This window comes from Lepus europaeus, chromosome 8, assembly GCF_033115175.1.
Source record: "Lepus europaeus isolate LE1 chromosome 8, mLepTim1.pri, whole genome shotgun sequence".
In the NCBI taxonomy this organism is placed as follows: Eukaryota; Metazoa; Chordata; class Mammalia; order Lagomorpha; family Leporidae; genus Lepus; species Lepus europaeus.
The window spans coordinates 109029842-109045519 of NC_084834.1; the positions used below are offsets into that span (position 1 = coordinate 109029842).

General features: G+C 36.6%; 1 protein-coding gene across 2 annotated transcripts; it reads left to right on the forward strand.

The window, feature by feature from the left end:
• The first annotated feature begins 1676 nt into the window (after window positions 1–1676).
• LOC133765705 (UDP-glucuronosyltransferase 2B13-like) lies at window positions 1677–9124 on the forward strand. 2 transcript variants are annotated; one of them, XM_062199247.1, is made up of 5 exons: window positions 1677–2429; window positions 3021–3169; window positions 5246–5377; window positions 6922–7009; window positions 8214–9124. In XM_062199247.1, the coding sequence occupies exons 1-5, from the start codon at window positions 1703–1705 to the stop codon at window positions 8435–8437; spliced, it is 1320 nt and encodes a 439-aa protein (XP_062055231.1). In that variant the 5' UTR covers window positions 1677–1702; the 3' UTR covers window positions 8438–9124. The 2 variants fall into 2 exon arrangements, with proteins under 2 accessions (XP_062055231.1, XP_062055230.1); XM_062199246.1 differs by lacking the exon at window positions 6922–7009 and having other exon boundaries at window positions 8214–8327.
• Window positions 9125–15678: the final 6554 nt, after the last annotated feature.

Genomic DNA, 15678 nt, shown 5'->3' on the forward strand with positions numbered 1-15678 from the left:
CTGCTCCATTGCTTTCAGTTGAAAGTTATGGTATAAGTTGTATTTCCCATTAGCCAGATTGAGGGCAGCAGCACTCGGGTATTTCTGACAAACACATTTCTGCTATGTAGCAGGTTTAATTTCAGACAACTAAGGCCAAGAAGGATCTCCAATGATATTCTTAACATAGACGTTCTATTCAATCACTGCACTCTGAGAATTCCAATTCCCAAATATTCACTTCCCAACTCACTCAAACACTGGGGGTTCCATGATGGGATAAGCAACCTAGGAAAGTAGGTTGCAGACTTACTCCTCAGGCAGGGAGGTCACACACAGACATGCATCAATGTCTCTGCCTCAAATGCTATAGGATTCCATTTACATGAAATTCCTGCAACAGCAAATCTCTAGAAACAGAAAGTAGATGAGTACTTGCTACAACTGTAGGAATCAGAAATCTGAAGGAGAAGCCCAAAGGATAAAGGATATTGGGTTTTTCTTTTGGAGTTATGAAAAGCCCAAAAATTGATAGTGATTGTGCTTACACATTTATATGAGAATATGATGAAACACTGATTAATACACTTTGATTTGGCAAAAATGGATGCATGTGTATATATATTAAATATGATAATATATATAGTACAACACATTATATATTAGTTATATTGATATTTAGTATAAAAGTTTCTACACAAAAAAGTCCCCTGTGCCAGTCTATCTAAGAAAGATTATCAGGTTCTGTGACACAGAGACTGCAGAGGCAATTCACCTCTCACTTGTTGCTGCAATTGACGCTGTTCTAAAATCTCTTATAACATAACTGACCTACACTAGCAGGTCATAAATCTCCACTAGGGGACAGCATTTAACCATAAAAGAGACTCCAGGAGACCCTGTTGTGACACAGCTGATTAAGCCACTGTCTGGAGCACTGGCCTCAGAGCACTACTTCAATTCTCATATAACCCACTTTTGATGTAGCTCCAATACTGTCCCTGGGAAGGCATGGAAAGATTTTCTGAGTCTTTGTAGGTATTGCCACTCAAATAGGAAACCAAAGAGGGTCACATCTCATGGCTTCAACTTGGACTAGTCCCTACAATTGTGATGATTTAGGAAGTATACCAATGGATGGAAGATGTCTCACACTTTCAAATCTCTATTTAAGGTGGCAGCACTTAACCATAAAAGAGACTCCAGGGGCCACCAGTGAAGCACAGCTGATAAGCCACTGTCCAAACACTGGCATCAGTTCAAGTGACACAAGTTCAACTCCCATCTGATCCATTTCTGATCAAACTCCTAATAATGTCCCTGGGAAGGCATAGAAAGATTGCATGAGTATTTTGGGGCCTTGCCACTCAAATAGGAAACCCAAAGAGGGCCACAGTCTCATGGCTTCAGCTTGGACTTAGTCCATAGAGCTGTGAACATTAAAGGAGTAAACTAGTGGATGGAAGGTGTCTTTCTCTATTTTTCCCTCTCTCTGTAAGTCCTTAAAAATGTGGGGGAGACTCTAAACACACTGATATAAACAGAAGGTCACCTACCTTAACTTTTTCAAAATGACATCTCAGTGCAGAGATCAGATTGAGATATGTTTAATATGCCAAATTCAGGTTATATTTTAACTACGTGATGAATTTCTTCATGGATACAAGCTTGACTAGCTAAAAAAGGAACAGCAACTGGAGAGGAAGCACTGCACTTCACCAGGATGTCTGTGAAATGCATTTCAGTTCTGCTGCTGCTGCTACAGCTGAGCTGCTGCTTCAGCTCTGGGAGCTGTGGGAAGGTGCTGGTGTGGCCTGTGAAGTACAGTCACTGGATGAATATGAAGACAATCCTGGATGAACTTGTCCAGCGAGGCCATGAAGTCACTGTCCTGAGATCTTCAGCTTCTATTGTAATTAGTTCCAACAATGAATCGGGAATTAAATTTGAAACTTTCCATACATCCTACAGTAAAGATGAAATCGAGGATTTTTTCATGGATTTGATCTATGCAATGATATATAATGTGTCATTAGATAGCTATTGGGAAACCTTTCCATTAATGAAAATGATTGTTTTAAAAAATTCTGACATTCATGAAGCTATCTGCAAAGAAGTCGTTTTGAACAAGAAACTCATGACAAAGCTGCAGGAATCAAGATTTGATGTTGTTCTTGCAGATCCTGTTAGTCCTGGTGGTGAGCTGCTGGCTGAGTTACTTAAAATACCCCTCCTGTACAGTCTTCGTAGCTTTCCTGGCTACTTATTGCAAAAGCATGGTGGAGGACTCTTACTGCCTCCTTCCTATGTACCTGTTATGATGTCTGGTCTAAGCAGTCAAATGACATTCATGGAGAGGGTGCAAAATCTGCTATGCATGCTTTACTTTGACTTTTGGTTCCCAAAATTTAATGAGAAGCGATGGGATCGATTTTATAGTGAAGTACTGGGTAAGTCATCTTTTTAATTGATCCTAACTTTTGTGACTTTGAATGTGAGCTTGTACGAATGAAAAAAATCAAAGGAATTTGTCTTTTATAGGTAAAATAATGAAATAAAATATAAAAAGTCTGTCATTCTCACAAATGTAATGCAATGGTGTTTACATGCAGGGTAAGTTTAAGCCAATGGACCATCACTAGATTAGGATGTTCCAGGGTGGCATACAACCACAAATAGAAATACTGAGGATTTCAGCAAGCTTTTCCATGGCTATTTTTCTTTATGTTTTGCATGTTTGATTCTATACTGCTCTATTTAATTGATTATTTATGGTTATGAGCTTACTGAGGTGAGATTCTATGTTTATTATTCCCTGGCATTGTCATACACACACATACACACACACATATATATAAAGTGAACAGTGCATAAATTTTAATTGTAAATTATATGATGCCTATATAACATATTTGGTTTCACACTGTGTACTTTATACATCATTCACTGCATAATTCCAACACCTTGCAGAATTGACATAACATACTTCACATCACATTTCCCTCACTACTCTCCCTCTTCTTTCTTTTTCTCACATTCAGGTAGACCTGTTACATTCTTGGAGCTAATGGGGAAAGCTGACATGTGGCTCATTCGAAGCTCCTGGGACTTGGAGTTTCCTCGCCCACTTTTACCAAACTTTGATTTCATCGGAGGGCTCCACTGCAAACCTGCCAAACCTCTGCCTCAGGTAAGTAAGTTCCTGTGTGCTGTATTTGGTTTGCTTCGTATTTTCCATGGAAATGACAAGGCATTCTTCATTTACAACATTTGATTCAAAGGAAGAGTTATAGGAAGTGGGGGGAAAAATCTTTCCAATGAGAAATTCACAAGAGGGGACTTAAAAGTTCATGGACATTTGAATAAGAAGCCAATGTACACTCTCCATGGACTATATAAAGTGTGCTTGTATTTCAACACCATCACACAAGTATCCAGAGTTCACCTTCATTACAGATTAAAATTTAATATCTGGGAGACTTTGAGGCAAGACTCTGTTAAATTAAAGTCTTCATTATTCAACACATAAGAAAATACAAGTCACTTTTTGATGTATAATGTCCATGTGTTGGACATATACAGAGGAAGGTAAACACAGCATCTGCTCTCCTCCATCTCCTTGGAACCCTTTAGGATACACTATGGGCAAATGGTTAAACTTGAGTGGAAGTGTTTATATTGGAAAGAAGGACAATGCTGGGAGAATATCTAGTAAGGATCATAAGAGATGTCCAGGAGCCACTGATAAAGATGAAATATGAAGGATGTGCAGGAATAGGTGTAGAGAAGAGGGAAGAAGAAATTTATAAAGAAGTAAAGAAGGACCTTTTTTAAGATTTATTTATTTCAAAGTCAGAATTACAAAAAGAGGGGAAGACACACACACACACACACATACAGAGTGAGAGAGAGACAGAGAGAGAGAAAGAGAGGTCTTTCATCCACTGATTCAATTGCTATTTGTTGTGGTTGTTGACAAGTAGTGGCATTTCCCATTTCTATCTATGCAGTTCTTGAACAAATTTTTAAAGTTTTAAAATTGTATAAGACTTTCTTCAAACAAATGATTGATATGAGTCTAGTAAATGCATGGATTATTCACAACATTGTGAAAAAGAAAAGATTTCATATTTGTTGGACTTCGATAGAGAAAACTACTTAGCATACCTAAAATTATTTAAATCAGGACCTATCAGGAAGAAGAAAGTATAAAATGCTTGTACCTATTACTATCTAAGATGATTTGACATAAAAATTCATATTATTCAAAATTAGTTAAGACTGATGAAACTGTCAAACAACCTGTGTCACATGAATCCAACAACATATCGCCAGAAATGTGATGGAATGCTTTCTGAAAGTATTTTGCGTCTTTGCAATGAAAATAATTGTACTGGCAATGAAAGTCATTATTTGCTATTATGTAATACATGAAAATTTCATATTTGTCCCATGTCCTATTTGTAAGGTGACCTACATATGAGACATTGTTGTATTGTCCTTTCACAATTACATTTTTATTCTTAATAATAAAAATGGATATAACTCTGAATTATGGTTTCCAACATTTCTAATGCACCAGTGTCAATTCTGTTCAAATATTTGCAGAATTTAATTTCTCAGACTTCACGGATTTATTTGCATAAACAATATTTGAAACCAAGTACAGAATTGTTGAACTTAATTACATATTCTGTTAAAGCATCTGTTTCTCCTACCAACTTGCTTTTTTATTAATTATTGTAAGCTCAGATAATCTCTGTCCTTTTGTAAAACAGAAGAGAGAAATTTAACAAATAACATAGAGTAACTTAAAAGTATATTCTTTGGTTTTACCAGACATAAAATTGTGCAGAGAAAAGGAACTAGTAAGTGCCAAATCAGTATCTGTAGCATTTATTTATAAGAATACATTTTTAGTAACCTAAACTGAATATTAAGGAATGATTAAAATTAATATATATACAAATATATGCAAACACATACATATCACACCATTATAAATTGTTCTATCGAAGAACTTTTAATAACACTAACTCAGCTAAAATAGTAGGTTTAGTTGCAAACAGAAGAACAAGGAAGATAAAAATAAATCACATATTTCTGTAAAATGCAAGATGAGTATAAATTAGGATTTCAATGCTCTACATATATATAACATAATGTCCACAGGGCACGAAGTTTTAGTTTTGGAAGGGATAGTGTTTTGATACACTGATAACCAACAATGCTGCTCTTTATGACAGACCCAATTTTCTCATCACAGGAGATGGAAGACTTTGTGCAGAGCTCTGGAGAAGAGGGAGTGGTGGTGTTTTCCCTGGGGTCTATGATCAGTGACCTAACAGAAGAAAGGGCCAATGTGATTGCATCAGCCCTTGCCCAGCTGCCACAGAAGGTCAGAAATGTGCCCTAGTGGCGGGCAACTGCTGAATGAGCCTGCTAAACTCTGCAAAGTGTCCCATTACAGATATTTCTATGTGAAGTGGAGATACTTATGATATCTATAATTTAGTTCAGACATCAGTTAAACTCTTCCTTCACAGGTCCAAAAATAGCACAGAGTATATTTCATTGTACATAACTTTGACATTGACATTTTGATCAGAAATGTACGTAACGGGTGACTTGTGAAAGCTTGGAATACTCAATCATTTTGCAGGCAGATAAAGAGAAATCACTAAATTCTACCCTGCTGTTTGCTTCTTTGCCTGGAAGGATTGTTAAGTCCACTGTGTACACTAAAGCTGTATTCAGACAGAAGCTGAATTTTCATTACTGACTGCACTACCTCAATAACATTAAGGGAATACTGAAACACATCTTAAGTGCATTATAAAGTTTAGGATTCTCATATAATCCATGCCTCTTTACTTTCCCTAGTTTGTATGTAGGGGTATTTAAAATACTAATGAGGAGCCTATTCGGAGAACAGAAGTCCAGAGCTAACAAAGCATGAACACAGCTATGCACTCATCTAAATAGATATAGAGAAACAGAAAAATTAATCTGCCCCCCACTACTGAACACTAGCAGTGGCTTCAGTAGACAGATATAAGTGATGACAAATTCTCTGGGCTAAGCGCCATGGCGTAGCTGGTGGGGCCACCACCTGCAGTGCCAGCATCCCATGTTGGCTTTGCTTTGGATCTTGGTTGCTCCATTTCTGCTCTGGCTCTCTGCTGTGGCCTGGGAGGGAGGTGAAGGATGGCCCATATCCTTGGACTCCTCCAACCATGTGGGAGACACAGAGGAGGCTCCTGGCCCCTGCCTTAGGATCGACTCAATTCTGGCCATTGCATTTATCTGTGGAGTGTACCAGTGGCTTGAAGACCTCTCTCTCTCTCTCTCTCTCTGCCGCTTCCTCTCTGTAATTCTGCTTTACAAATACATGAATAAATCTTTAAAAAATGACATATTCTCATAAAACAAAATATGGAACAGTGGATGCAAATAAAACCTTGTTTCCATTTTTTAAGTTTAAAAATGTTAATAGGTTTTGGAAGACGAGTCTCACATTTCAAACACATGTACAAACAAGCATACACATATCTATATATCTGTGTATCTATAGATTCAAAGATATATAGATATAGATAATGTAGATCACAAGTAAACTGGTAATGAGTTCTTCTAGTTTCATTTGAATTAAAAACACCTAATAATTTCTTAAATGCTTGAATTTATCACACATCATCTTTACGTGGCTTAGATCCTATATGTGACACACCATTAATACATTCCAAACCTGATTGAATGCAGCAAGAGTACAGCAAACATGAAGGCTTTCATCTTTCAGTTCTCATTACTTAAATTCCCTTGCCCTCTATTCTTTGTCATTCCTATCCAAGGTATTTAAGAGTGATCTCCCAACCTCCTTAGAATTTTGACATGCTATAATTGAAATCCAATTCATGAAATTGCTATTACTTTACCAAACATGTTCTTTGGCGATTTGAAGGCAAGAAACCAGACACGTTAGGATCCAACACTCGGCTCTATAAGTGGATGCCCCAGAATGACCTTCTTGGTAAGTCTCTGGAGAACAGACACTGAAAACACAAGTAACAGTCGATCAAGATGAGAGTAGTAAGACTTTATTGTTGAAAACCTAAAGAATCAAGCCAAATGTCTTTGCAACCCTTGCCCAGTCCTGGGGTAAATACAATGAATTATGACAGTTGGCATTTTATGATTACAAAATTTGTAGGCCCAGAATCAAAGCATCCTTATTTTCAGTGTATTTACCTCTCAGAGAGAATTTCTCAATAATTTTTAACGGGGGGAGGCATTTGGCAGAAAGGTTAAGATGCTTTGGGGACACATGCCTCCTATAGTGGAGTTCCTGGATTCAAGTTCCAACTCCAATTCTGATGCCTACTTCCTGCTGACTCATCCTAGATGAACAAGGCAGCAGCCAATGGCTAAAATATCTGAGTCACTGGCAGCCACACAGTAGTGCTGGATTGAGTCCCCAGCTCCTGGCTTCGGCTTGGCCCATTCTCAGCTGTTCAGTGCCTTTGATGAATGAACCATAGTAAGAAGATCTCCTTCTCTCTTTGTTGCTCTAAGGACGTCCCTTGCACTGTGTGTGTAAGTGTATGTGTGTATGTGTGTGTCTAGTGCTTCATCTGTTTCTTTCAAATATATTAATTAAATAATAATAATCTCCTGGGTTGTCAGATTTAATCTTAATTCAATCATTACATTTTCATCTGCCTTTTCCCTTAATATAGAAATTTATAAATACCACCAAGAAACAATATCCCTCTGCTATTATGCAGAATTCTATGTTTCCTGTGGTAAAAAAATCAACAACCTTTAAAATAAGTACTAAGGAATTTCAAGATAGAATATAGGCATCCTTCTACAACCTATAAATCACACTCAGTGGTGGTATGGTTTCTTGGAGAGAACATGTCTAAGAGGCACTTGGCCTTTTTATGTGACACATATACAGTTCCTTTTTTTCAGAATCTACTCTTTCATACCCATTTGACAATCTTGCATACAGTACAAGCCTCAAGTCACACACCTCCTCTTCCACATGACCTTCCCTTACCTCCCCAGTGCAATTGGGTGCCTCTTTCTCTTGATCTAAAAGCTATTTAAATGCAGTTTCATGAACATTGATACTGTGTTTTTAGAGTACTCTGTGCTTTCAGTGCCTCATATTATATGTTTCTCATTTCATTTGTAAGATTTATAATTTTATAAAAATCACTCCATCCCAGGTCATCCAAAAACCAAGGCTTTTATAACTCATGGTGGAGCCAATGGTGTCTTCGAGGCAATCTACCATGGAGTTCCTATGGTGGGCATTCCTTTGTTTGGAGATCAACTTGATAACATTGTCTACATGAAGGCCAAGGGAGCAGCTGTTAAGTTGGACTGGAAAACAATGTCAAGTGCAGATTTGCTCAATGCCTTGAAGACAGTCATTAATGACCCTTCGTGAGTATTACTGTTTCTTTAAATTTACACAGTATTTTTAGATCAATTTTCAGTGGAAGACCAAGGACTCAATACTAATTTAGAGCATGAACATCAGATTGAGTATAGATTTGCTGAATGCTAGAGGATAATCATCAGTAATTCATTGGGAGTATCACTATAAATTTTTGTGATGGATATATAGAATGATTTTCAGTGGCTTAACAATACTGCACAGATTTTGAATTAGCCAAAGATTGACATGTGGAGCATCAATGAAGAAGGTTAACAGAGGATGACAAGGAAGTATGAGGAACAGAGTTGCAGCCAGGAAGCAGGAATGTTATAATTGTACAAACTTATGTTCTGCACAGTTATAATTTTCTTTCAGCATAAGAACTCTTAAAATTTTATTTCAAAATAAATTTTGTTGTGTTGGTACAAGATATAAAGCCTGATATGTGGAATACAGATTAATAGTAAAAATGGTACTTTAGGGTACGAGTCTATGTGCCATTATTTCACATATATATTCATAGTTGTGTTTCTAAAATTATTCTGATTTGTTTTTGGTAAATCTGCATGGAACTGTCAATCAATATTTCCAGTGACATTCCAAGATTCTCAAATTTTCTATTCTAATATTGCAATGCTGTCACTGATAAATAGTAGCAACTAGGGTTTTCATCAATTAAAATTTACTGAACAAAAAAGAGATATTTCTTCTTCCACATGATGATATTCTTATGTCTTATGGCTTGGTTATTACTGTCTTACTTGGATGGTTATAAAATAAATATTTAATTGATTTCTAATATAAGATGGGATATGCTTGTTTCATAATAATTTTTGAAAGTAGAAATAATTTCTTCCAACATTATTTCATCTAACAATAAAAACTGAGATCACAGAAATGTGGAAAAAGGGCAAGAAAATGACAGTAAGAATCAGGATTCAATGAAAGGCAATTCGGTTTCATACTTTCATGGCTTTAATCATTACTTCATTCATTAATAATTAACATTTCAACACTATACCAACTCCTGGTTGATATCAACTACTTATCAACATTGTACAGACATTTATCTAACCCATATGATGGACCAGCAGCCTGTATTTAAGTTTTGAAATATTTTGAACATTGTATGTCAGGTCCATTCACAATTGCTTACTGAATAATTCTAGCTCCATATCTCAAAAGAGTTGTGCTGTTGGTTTTGCTTGTTTTGCTTTCAGTAGCTTCCCTTTATCCAGAGGACATAACTAATTTCAAATTCTAGACTGGGATGTTAAAAATCCTGGATCTTGGCCGGCGCCGTGGCCCAACAGGCTAATCCTCCGCCTTGCGGCGCCGGCACACCGGGTTCTAGTTCCGGTCGGGGCACCGATCCTGTCCCGGTTGCCCCTCTTCCAGGCCAGCTCTCTGCTGTGGCCAGGGAGTGCAGTGGAGGATGGCCCAAGTGTTTGGGCTCTGCACCCAATGGGAGACCAGGATAAGCACCTGGCTCCTGCCATCGGATCAGCGCGGTGCGCCGGCCGCAGCGCGCTACCGCAGCGGCCATTGGAGGGTGAACCAACGGCAAAAGGAAGACCTTTCTCTCTGTCTCTCTCTCACTGTCCACTCTGCCTGTCAAAAAAAAAAAAAAAAATCCTGGATCTTTCCAAACCTCTCTCTGCATCTTGACATTTTATATATCCAACAAATTCCAGCCTATAAACGTAAGATCTCTATAATCCCTTCTGAAGAGATAATTTTTCTTCTACATTTTCTTGAAACTCATCTTTCCCATCTGTATGAAAACTATAGACCCTAAATGGCACAGAGTTTCAGTTGTGCAAAATGAAAATGTTCTGAAGCTTGCCCACAGTTTGAATGTATTAAACCCTACTGAATTGACTTTTTTTTTTTATGGGTATTTTAACTGAATTTTCAAAAGAGCCAGCACGCTAATAATTCCTATTACTTGATTTTCTCTTTAGCTGTTGGCACCAACACTTTCAATAGAGTTGCTATGCTATTGCTCTTTTGTGATGTCTTTCTTCACAGGAATTGAAGGACTTTGTCCAGATCTCTGGAGAAAAAGGTATTGTGATGGTTTCTCTGGGGTCAGTGATCCTGAATATATCAGCAGAAAGGGCCAGTGTGATTGCATCAGCCCTTGACCAGACTCCACAAAAAGGTCTTCTTACAGAAACATCCTGTGTAAAAGGAAAACTGTTATGGCAGTTCTAATGTATATACAAAATCACCTAAAATATATACAACTACATGGCACATGCTAAATTAAGAGACTGAGTTTTGTTCATAATAACTTTGGCAATTAACATTGGTATCAGAAAGAAATATATTTACGAGATGCAACGGGAAGTTGGCATTATCGTGCTATGTCAGGCAATTACACAAAAGTCCTCAAATTCTGCTAAGTCATGCCCTCCTTTCCTTGCAAGTTTGACTGAGGACACTGTACACTCTATTGATGTTATCAAGAACGAAAGAAATGTTACTGAGTAACTGCCCTCATATAGTATGGATAAGAGGTATTGTGGCAAAAGGTAAATATTAACATGTACTTTAGTCTGAACATGTAATCTTGGTCGTTTTTACTTCCCATAAATTGTGGATAGGTCTGTTCTTTGTGCTGTTCAGGGATCTATTCAGATAAGGGAAGTCTAGTGTTCACTAACACTGTGTCCAAGCAGTCACCAAGCAGCCACTTTTAGAGTGACCCAACCCGCCCTGTTTGATTTGGCTCTGCCAATGTCCATTGCAGGAAGATGTAAGTCCAAAGGTGGACACAGGATCCTTCTCTTAGGGTGGACCCTGCAAATTTTTAAGATGTGACCCTCAAAGGGCTCTGCTTCCCATTATATTAACATCCTTTCTCAGTTGGGGATGAACAAGGGAATATAAGATGAATTCAAGTAGAAGCAAGCCTGACATAGGAAGAAATTCCAATGTTCTTTTTTCTCCATAAAAACATTAGGAATATATTTAATATATAAATGTACAAACTTTGCCATTTTAAAACTATTTTTATTTTCCTACACAGTATAGCATTCTCTGAATCACCTATGCTATTTTTTTTACTGAGAACTTGAAGTTATTTTACTTCACACTTACCAAATAGAATTTAAGCACTTGTAGATGCTACTCCCTTTATGAAGATTATAGGGAATTCCAATACCATTACCTTATTTTGGTAGTAGTCATAGGAATAGCTTGGTCATAGAAGACCATAGTAATTGCTGCTGTCAATGCTTGTGTTCATTTTAAGTATTCATGGGCAGTTACACATACTATATCATTATCAGAATTAAATATTTTTCAACAATCCTATTGTAATTTATAAATTGCCAAAGAGCGCTTATTTTCTTCATTTAAAGGATCTCAAAACCTACCAATCTTTACTTTTTTTTATTTGACAGGTAGAGCTATAGATAGTGAGAGAGAGAGACAGAAAGAAAGGTCTTTCTTTCGTTGGTTCACTCCCCAAATGGCCGCTACGGCTGGCATGTGCCAATCAGAAGCCAGGAGCCAGGAGCTTCTTCCTGGTCTCCCATGCAGCTGCAGGAGCCCAAGCACCTGGGCCATCCTCCACTTCCCTCCCGGGCCACAGCAGAGAGCTAGACTGGAAGAGGAGCAACCGAGACTAGAACCTGGAGCCCATTGGGATGCCGGCACCGCAGGCAGAGGATTAACCAAGTGAGCCATGGTGCCAGCCCCAAATTTACCAATCTTGACATACATCATTCATGTCAAAACTTCTCACATGAATCAAAATTTCAGTATAATGAGAAATAAGAAAAGGTATTGTAAAGATGAGATTGTAGCTAATTACGATAAACCTCATAAATGAGATTTTCTAAAGGAGTGGATTTTAGATGTCCTCCATACAAAAAAGTTGAGAAGTTATATAAATTATACAAATCTGCTTTGCTTTTCTGCCAAAACAAACACATCAAATTTTCATAAAATAACATATGAGCGCAGTACACAAATCAAAATCTTTTCTTATTTTAACTTTTCATTTATATAAGGTGAACAAATTTCACGTGTTTCAGATATACAGATTTGAGAGCATAATGATACCTATCTGCCCTACCACCCTCACTCCCACCCTCCCTCCTTCCTTTCTTATAAATTCCTTTTCATATCACTGATTAAAGAAAAAAATGGGTTAAATCCAAATTTAGAATATAAAAGCAAATACAAAATCTAGATACATAAAACAAAACAAATGTGTAGGTCTTTAGTAATTCACTATAGGTTGCTGTGGAATCATATTGATTACCAATTTCTTCAATACATGATTTACCATTGATAATTTCATATAGATCAATGTAATATGTTTTGAAAACATTGCAAATACCCATATAGCTCACTCCATTGGTTTTTGACAAGGATGATACCATAAATAATGAAAAAATGAACAATATTTTTAACAGATGCAGCTGTAAAAATCAACAATTCACATGTAAAACTGAATCTTCTATATAAAACCATATGCAATTAGTAGTTGTAAATAATTCAAAAATCTTAAGAGCTAGAAGTAGAAAACTCTAACAGAAAAATTATGAGTATAAATTTCTGACTTTGAATTTAACATTTTAAAAATATGAAAAAAGAGCACAAGTGACAAAATTAAAATTGATAGGCCAGCGCCACGGCTCACTTGGCTAATCCTCTGCCTGCAGCGCCAGCACACTGGGTTCTAGTCCTGGTTGGGTGCCGGATTCTGTCCTCTTCCATTCCAGCTCTCTGCTGTGGCCCAGGAAGGCAGTGGAGGATGGCCCAAGTGCTTGGACCCTGCACCTGCGTGGGAGACCAGGAGAAGGACCTGGCTCCTGGCTTTGGATCGGCGCAGAGCCGGCCATAGCGGCCATTGGGGGGGTGAACCAATGGAAAAGGAAGACCTTTCTCTCTGTCTCTCTCCCTCTCTCTCTGTCTAACTCTGCCTGTCAAAAAAAAAAATTAAAATTGATAAATTGAACTTTACCAAGATTAAATTTTTTTTTCATTTTTATTTATTTGTAAGACAGAGTGACAGAGAGAGAGGCACAGACAGCAAGAGAAAAAGATCTTCCATTTGCAGGTTTATTCTCCAAATGTCCACAACAACCCAAACTAGTCCAGGCCAAAGCCTGGAGCCAGTACTTCATATGCTGTTTGTTGAAATGCAAATTAGTGTAGCCATTATGGAAAACAGAATGTAGAGTCCTCAAAAAATGAAAAAACAGAACTACTATATATAATCCAGCAATGCAACTACTAGTTATGCCGAAAGTAAGTGAAATAAGTATATAATAAAATGTGTGTGATCCCTTATTTATCACAGCATAAATCACAGTATCCAAGAAGTGTTATTGACCTGAATGTTCAATATTGAAAGAACAGATTTTAAAAAACATTATACATCTGAAAAACGGCACTCTATTCAGCCACAAAAAAAATAGGAAGAAATTCTGGGCATTTCAGGGTAGCATGTACAAACCTAGAAGACATTATATTAAGTAAAATGGGTACAACACAGAAAGACAAATACCGCATGACCTCACTCATATGTGGAATTTCTAGAAGGAGAGTGTAGAACATGGAGCACTAGACTCAGAATGGAGGAGGGGAGGGTCAGGAGAGTTTGGTCAATGGGTTCAAAGTCACAATTAGGGAAATAAAAACTCTGGTGCTCTTTTGCACAATACAGGTATAAACTCTGGTAGCCTCTTGCACAATAGGGGGACTGAGTTAATGATAAGGTATTTTATATCTCAACACAGAAAACTGATATTTTAATGTTCTCACCACAAAAAATGTTAAATGCATGAAGTGGTGGATATGACAGCTACCTGTACTTGATCAATATGCAACCACAAACATATATCTAATTAGCAAATAGTACCCCATAATTGTGTACAATGTTAAAGTACCAATAAAAGAATGAAAAAATACAAGTGAGTTTCCAAGCTTTAAAATTGAAGAATATATTTGAAAATCATATGTTTAAGAAAAAGCTTGTTTCAATAATATATAGAGAGGCTTAACAACTCAGTAAAGAAGAAAAATAAAAAGAAGAATAAAAATGGGAACACAGAATAAAAATTTTTAAATGGCCAAAGGAACTGAATGGACATTTTCCAATAAAGATATAAAATGATCAATAAACACATTAAACAATGTTCAACATCATTGAGTTCAATGTCATTACAGGGTCATTTAAGCCAAAACCACAATGTCATAGCATTTCACTCTCACTAGTGTGGCTATAAACAAAAAGACAAATTATGAGAAGTCGTTACCTAATATATACTAAACTGACCTTTTGTATACAAAGAGAATTGAAAATGAATCATGATGTGATAGGAAGGGGAGAGGGAGCGGGAGGGGGGAGGGTTGTGGGTGGGAGAAAAGTTTTGGTAGGGGGTAGCCATTGTAACCCATAAGCTATACTTTGGAAATTTATATTCATTAAATAAAAGTTTAATAAAAAAAATTATGAGATGTGTTGACAGGAATACAGAGAAATTAGAATCCTTGTACATTGCTTGTAGCAATAGAACATGATGCAGCCACTTTGGAAAGAAATTTGACAATTCTTCAGTTTAAACACCAAGTGATCATATGATTTAGCAAATTCCAATTCTAGTTACATATACACATACAAAAAGTGGAAAAAGTACACACAAAACTAATAAATATTAATAATAACATCATTCATAAAAGCCAAAAATGTGCAAAAAATAAATTTATATCAGTATACAAATGAATAAATAGAAATATGCTATATCCACACTATCAAATAATGAAATATTGACACATTCTATAGTATGAGTGAGCTTCAAAACATCGATCTGGTAAAAAAAAAAAGTCATAAGTGGTATGATTCTATACTGACAGGAAATACATTGGTGATCACCATCGTTAGGGGATGGGAATTGGTTAAGGATATTGTTTTGAGGGTACTAAAATGTTCTAAAATTGATTGTTGTGGTGTTTTCTACAGTTAGGAGAATTTACTATGAACTATTAAATTATATACTTAAAAATTAATTTTATAGAATATGAAGAATATATTAAAGTTTTCACATAAAAAAAGAAAAGCTATTGAATTATGATATAGAGGAAATACTAACTCTATTGTATTGCACTTTTATAGTTTCAAAATAGCTACAAACATAAATAATGTTTCCCTATTCTTTTTTTTTTTTTTTAATTTTTGACAGGCAGAGTGGACAGTGAGAGAGAGAGAGAGACAGAGAGAAAGGTCTTCC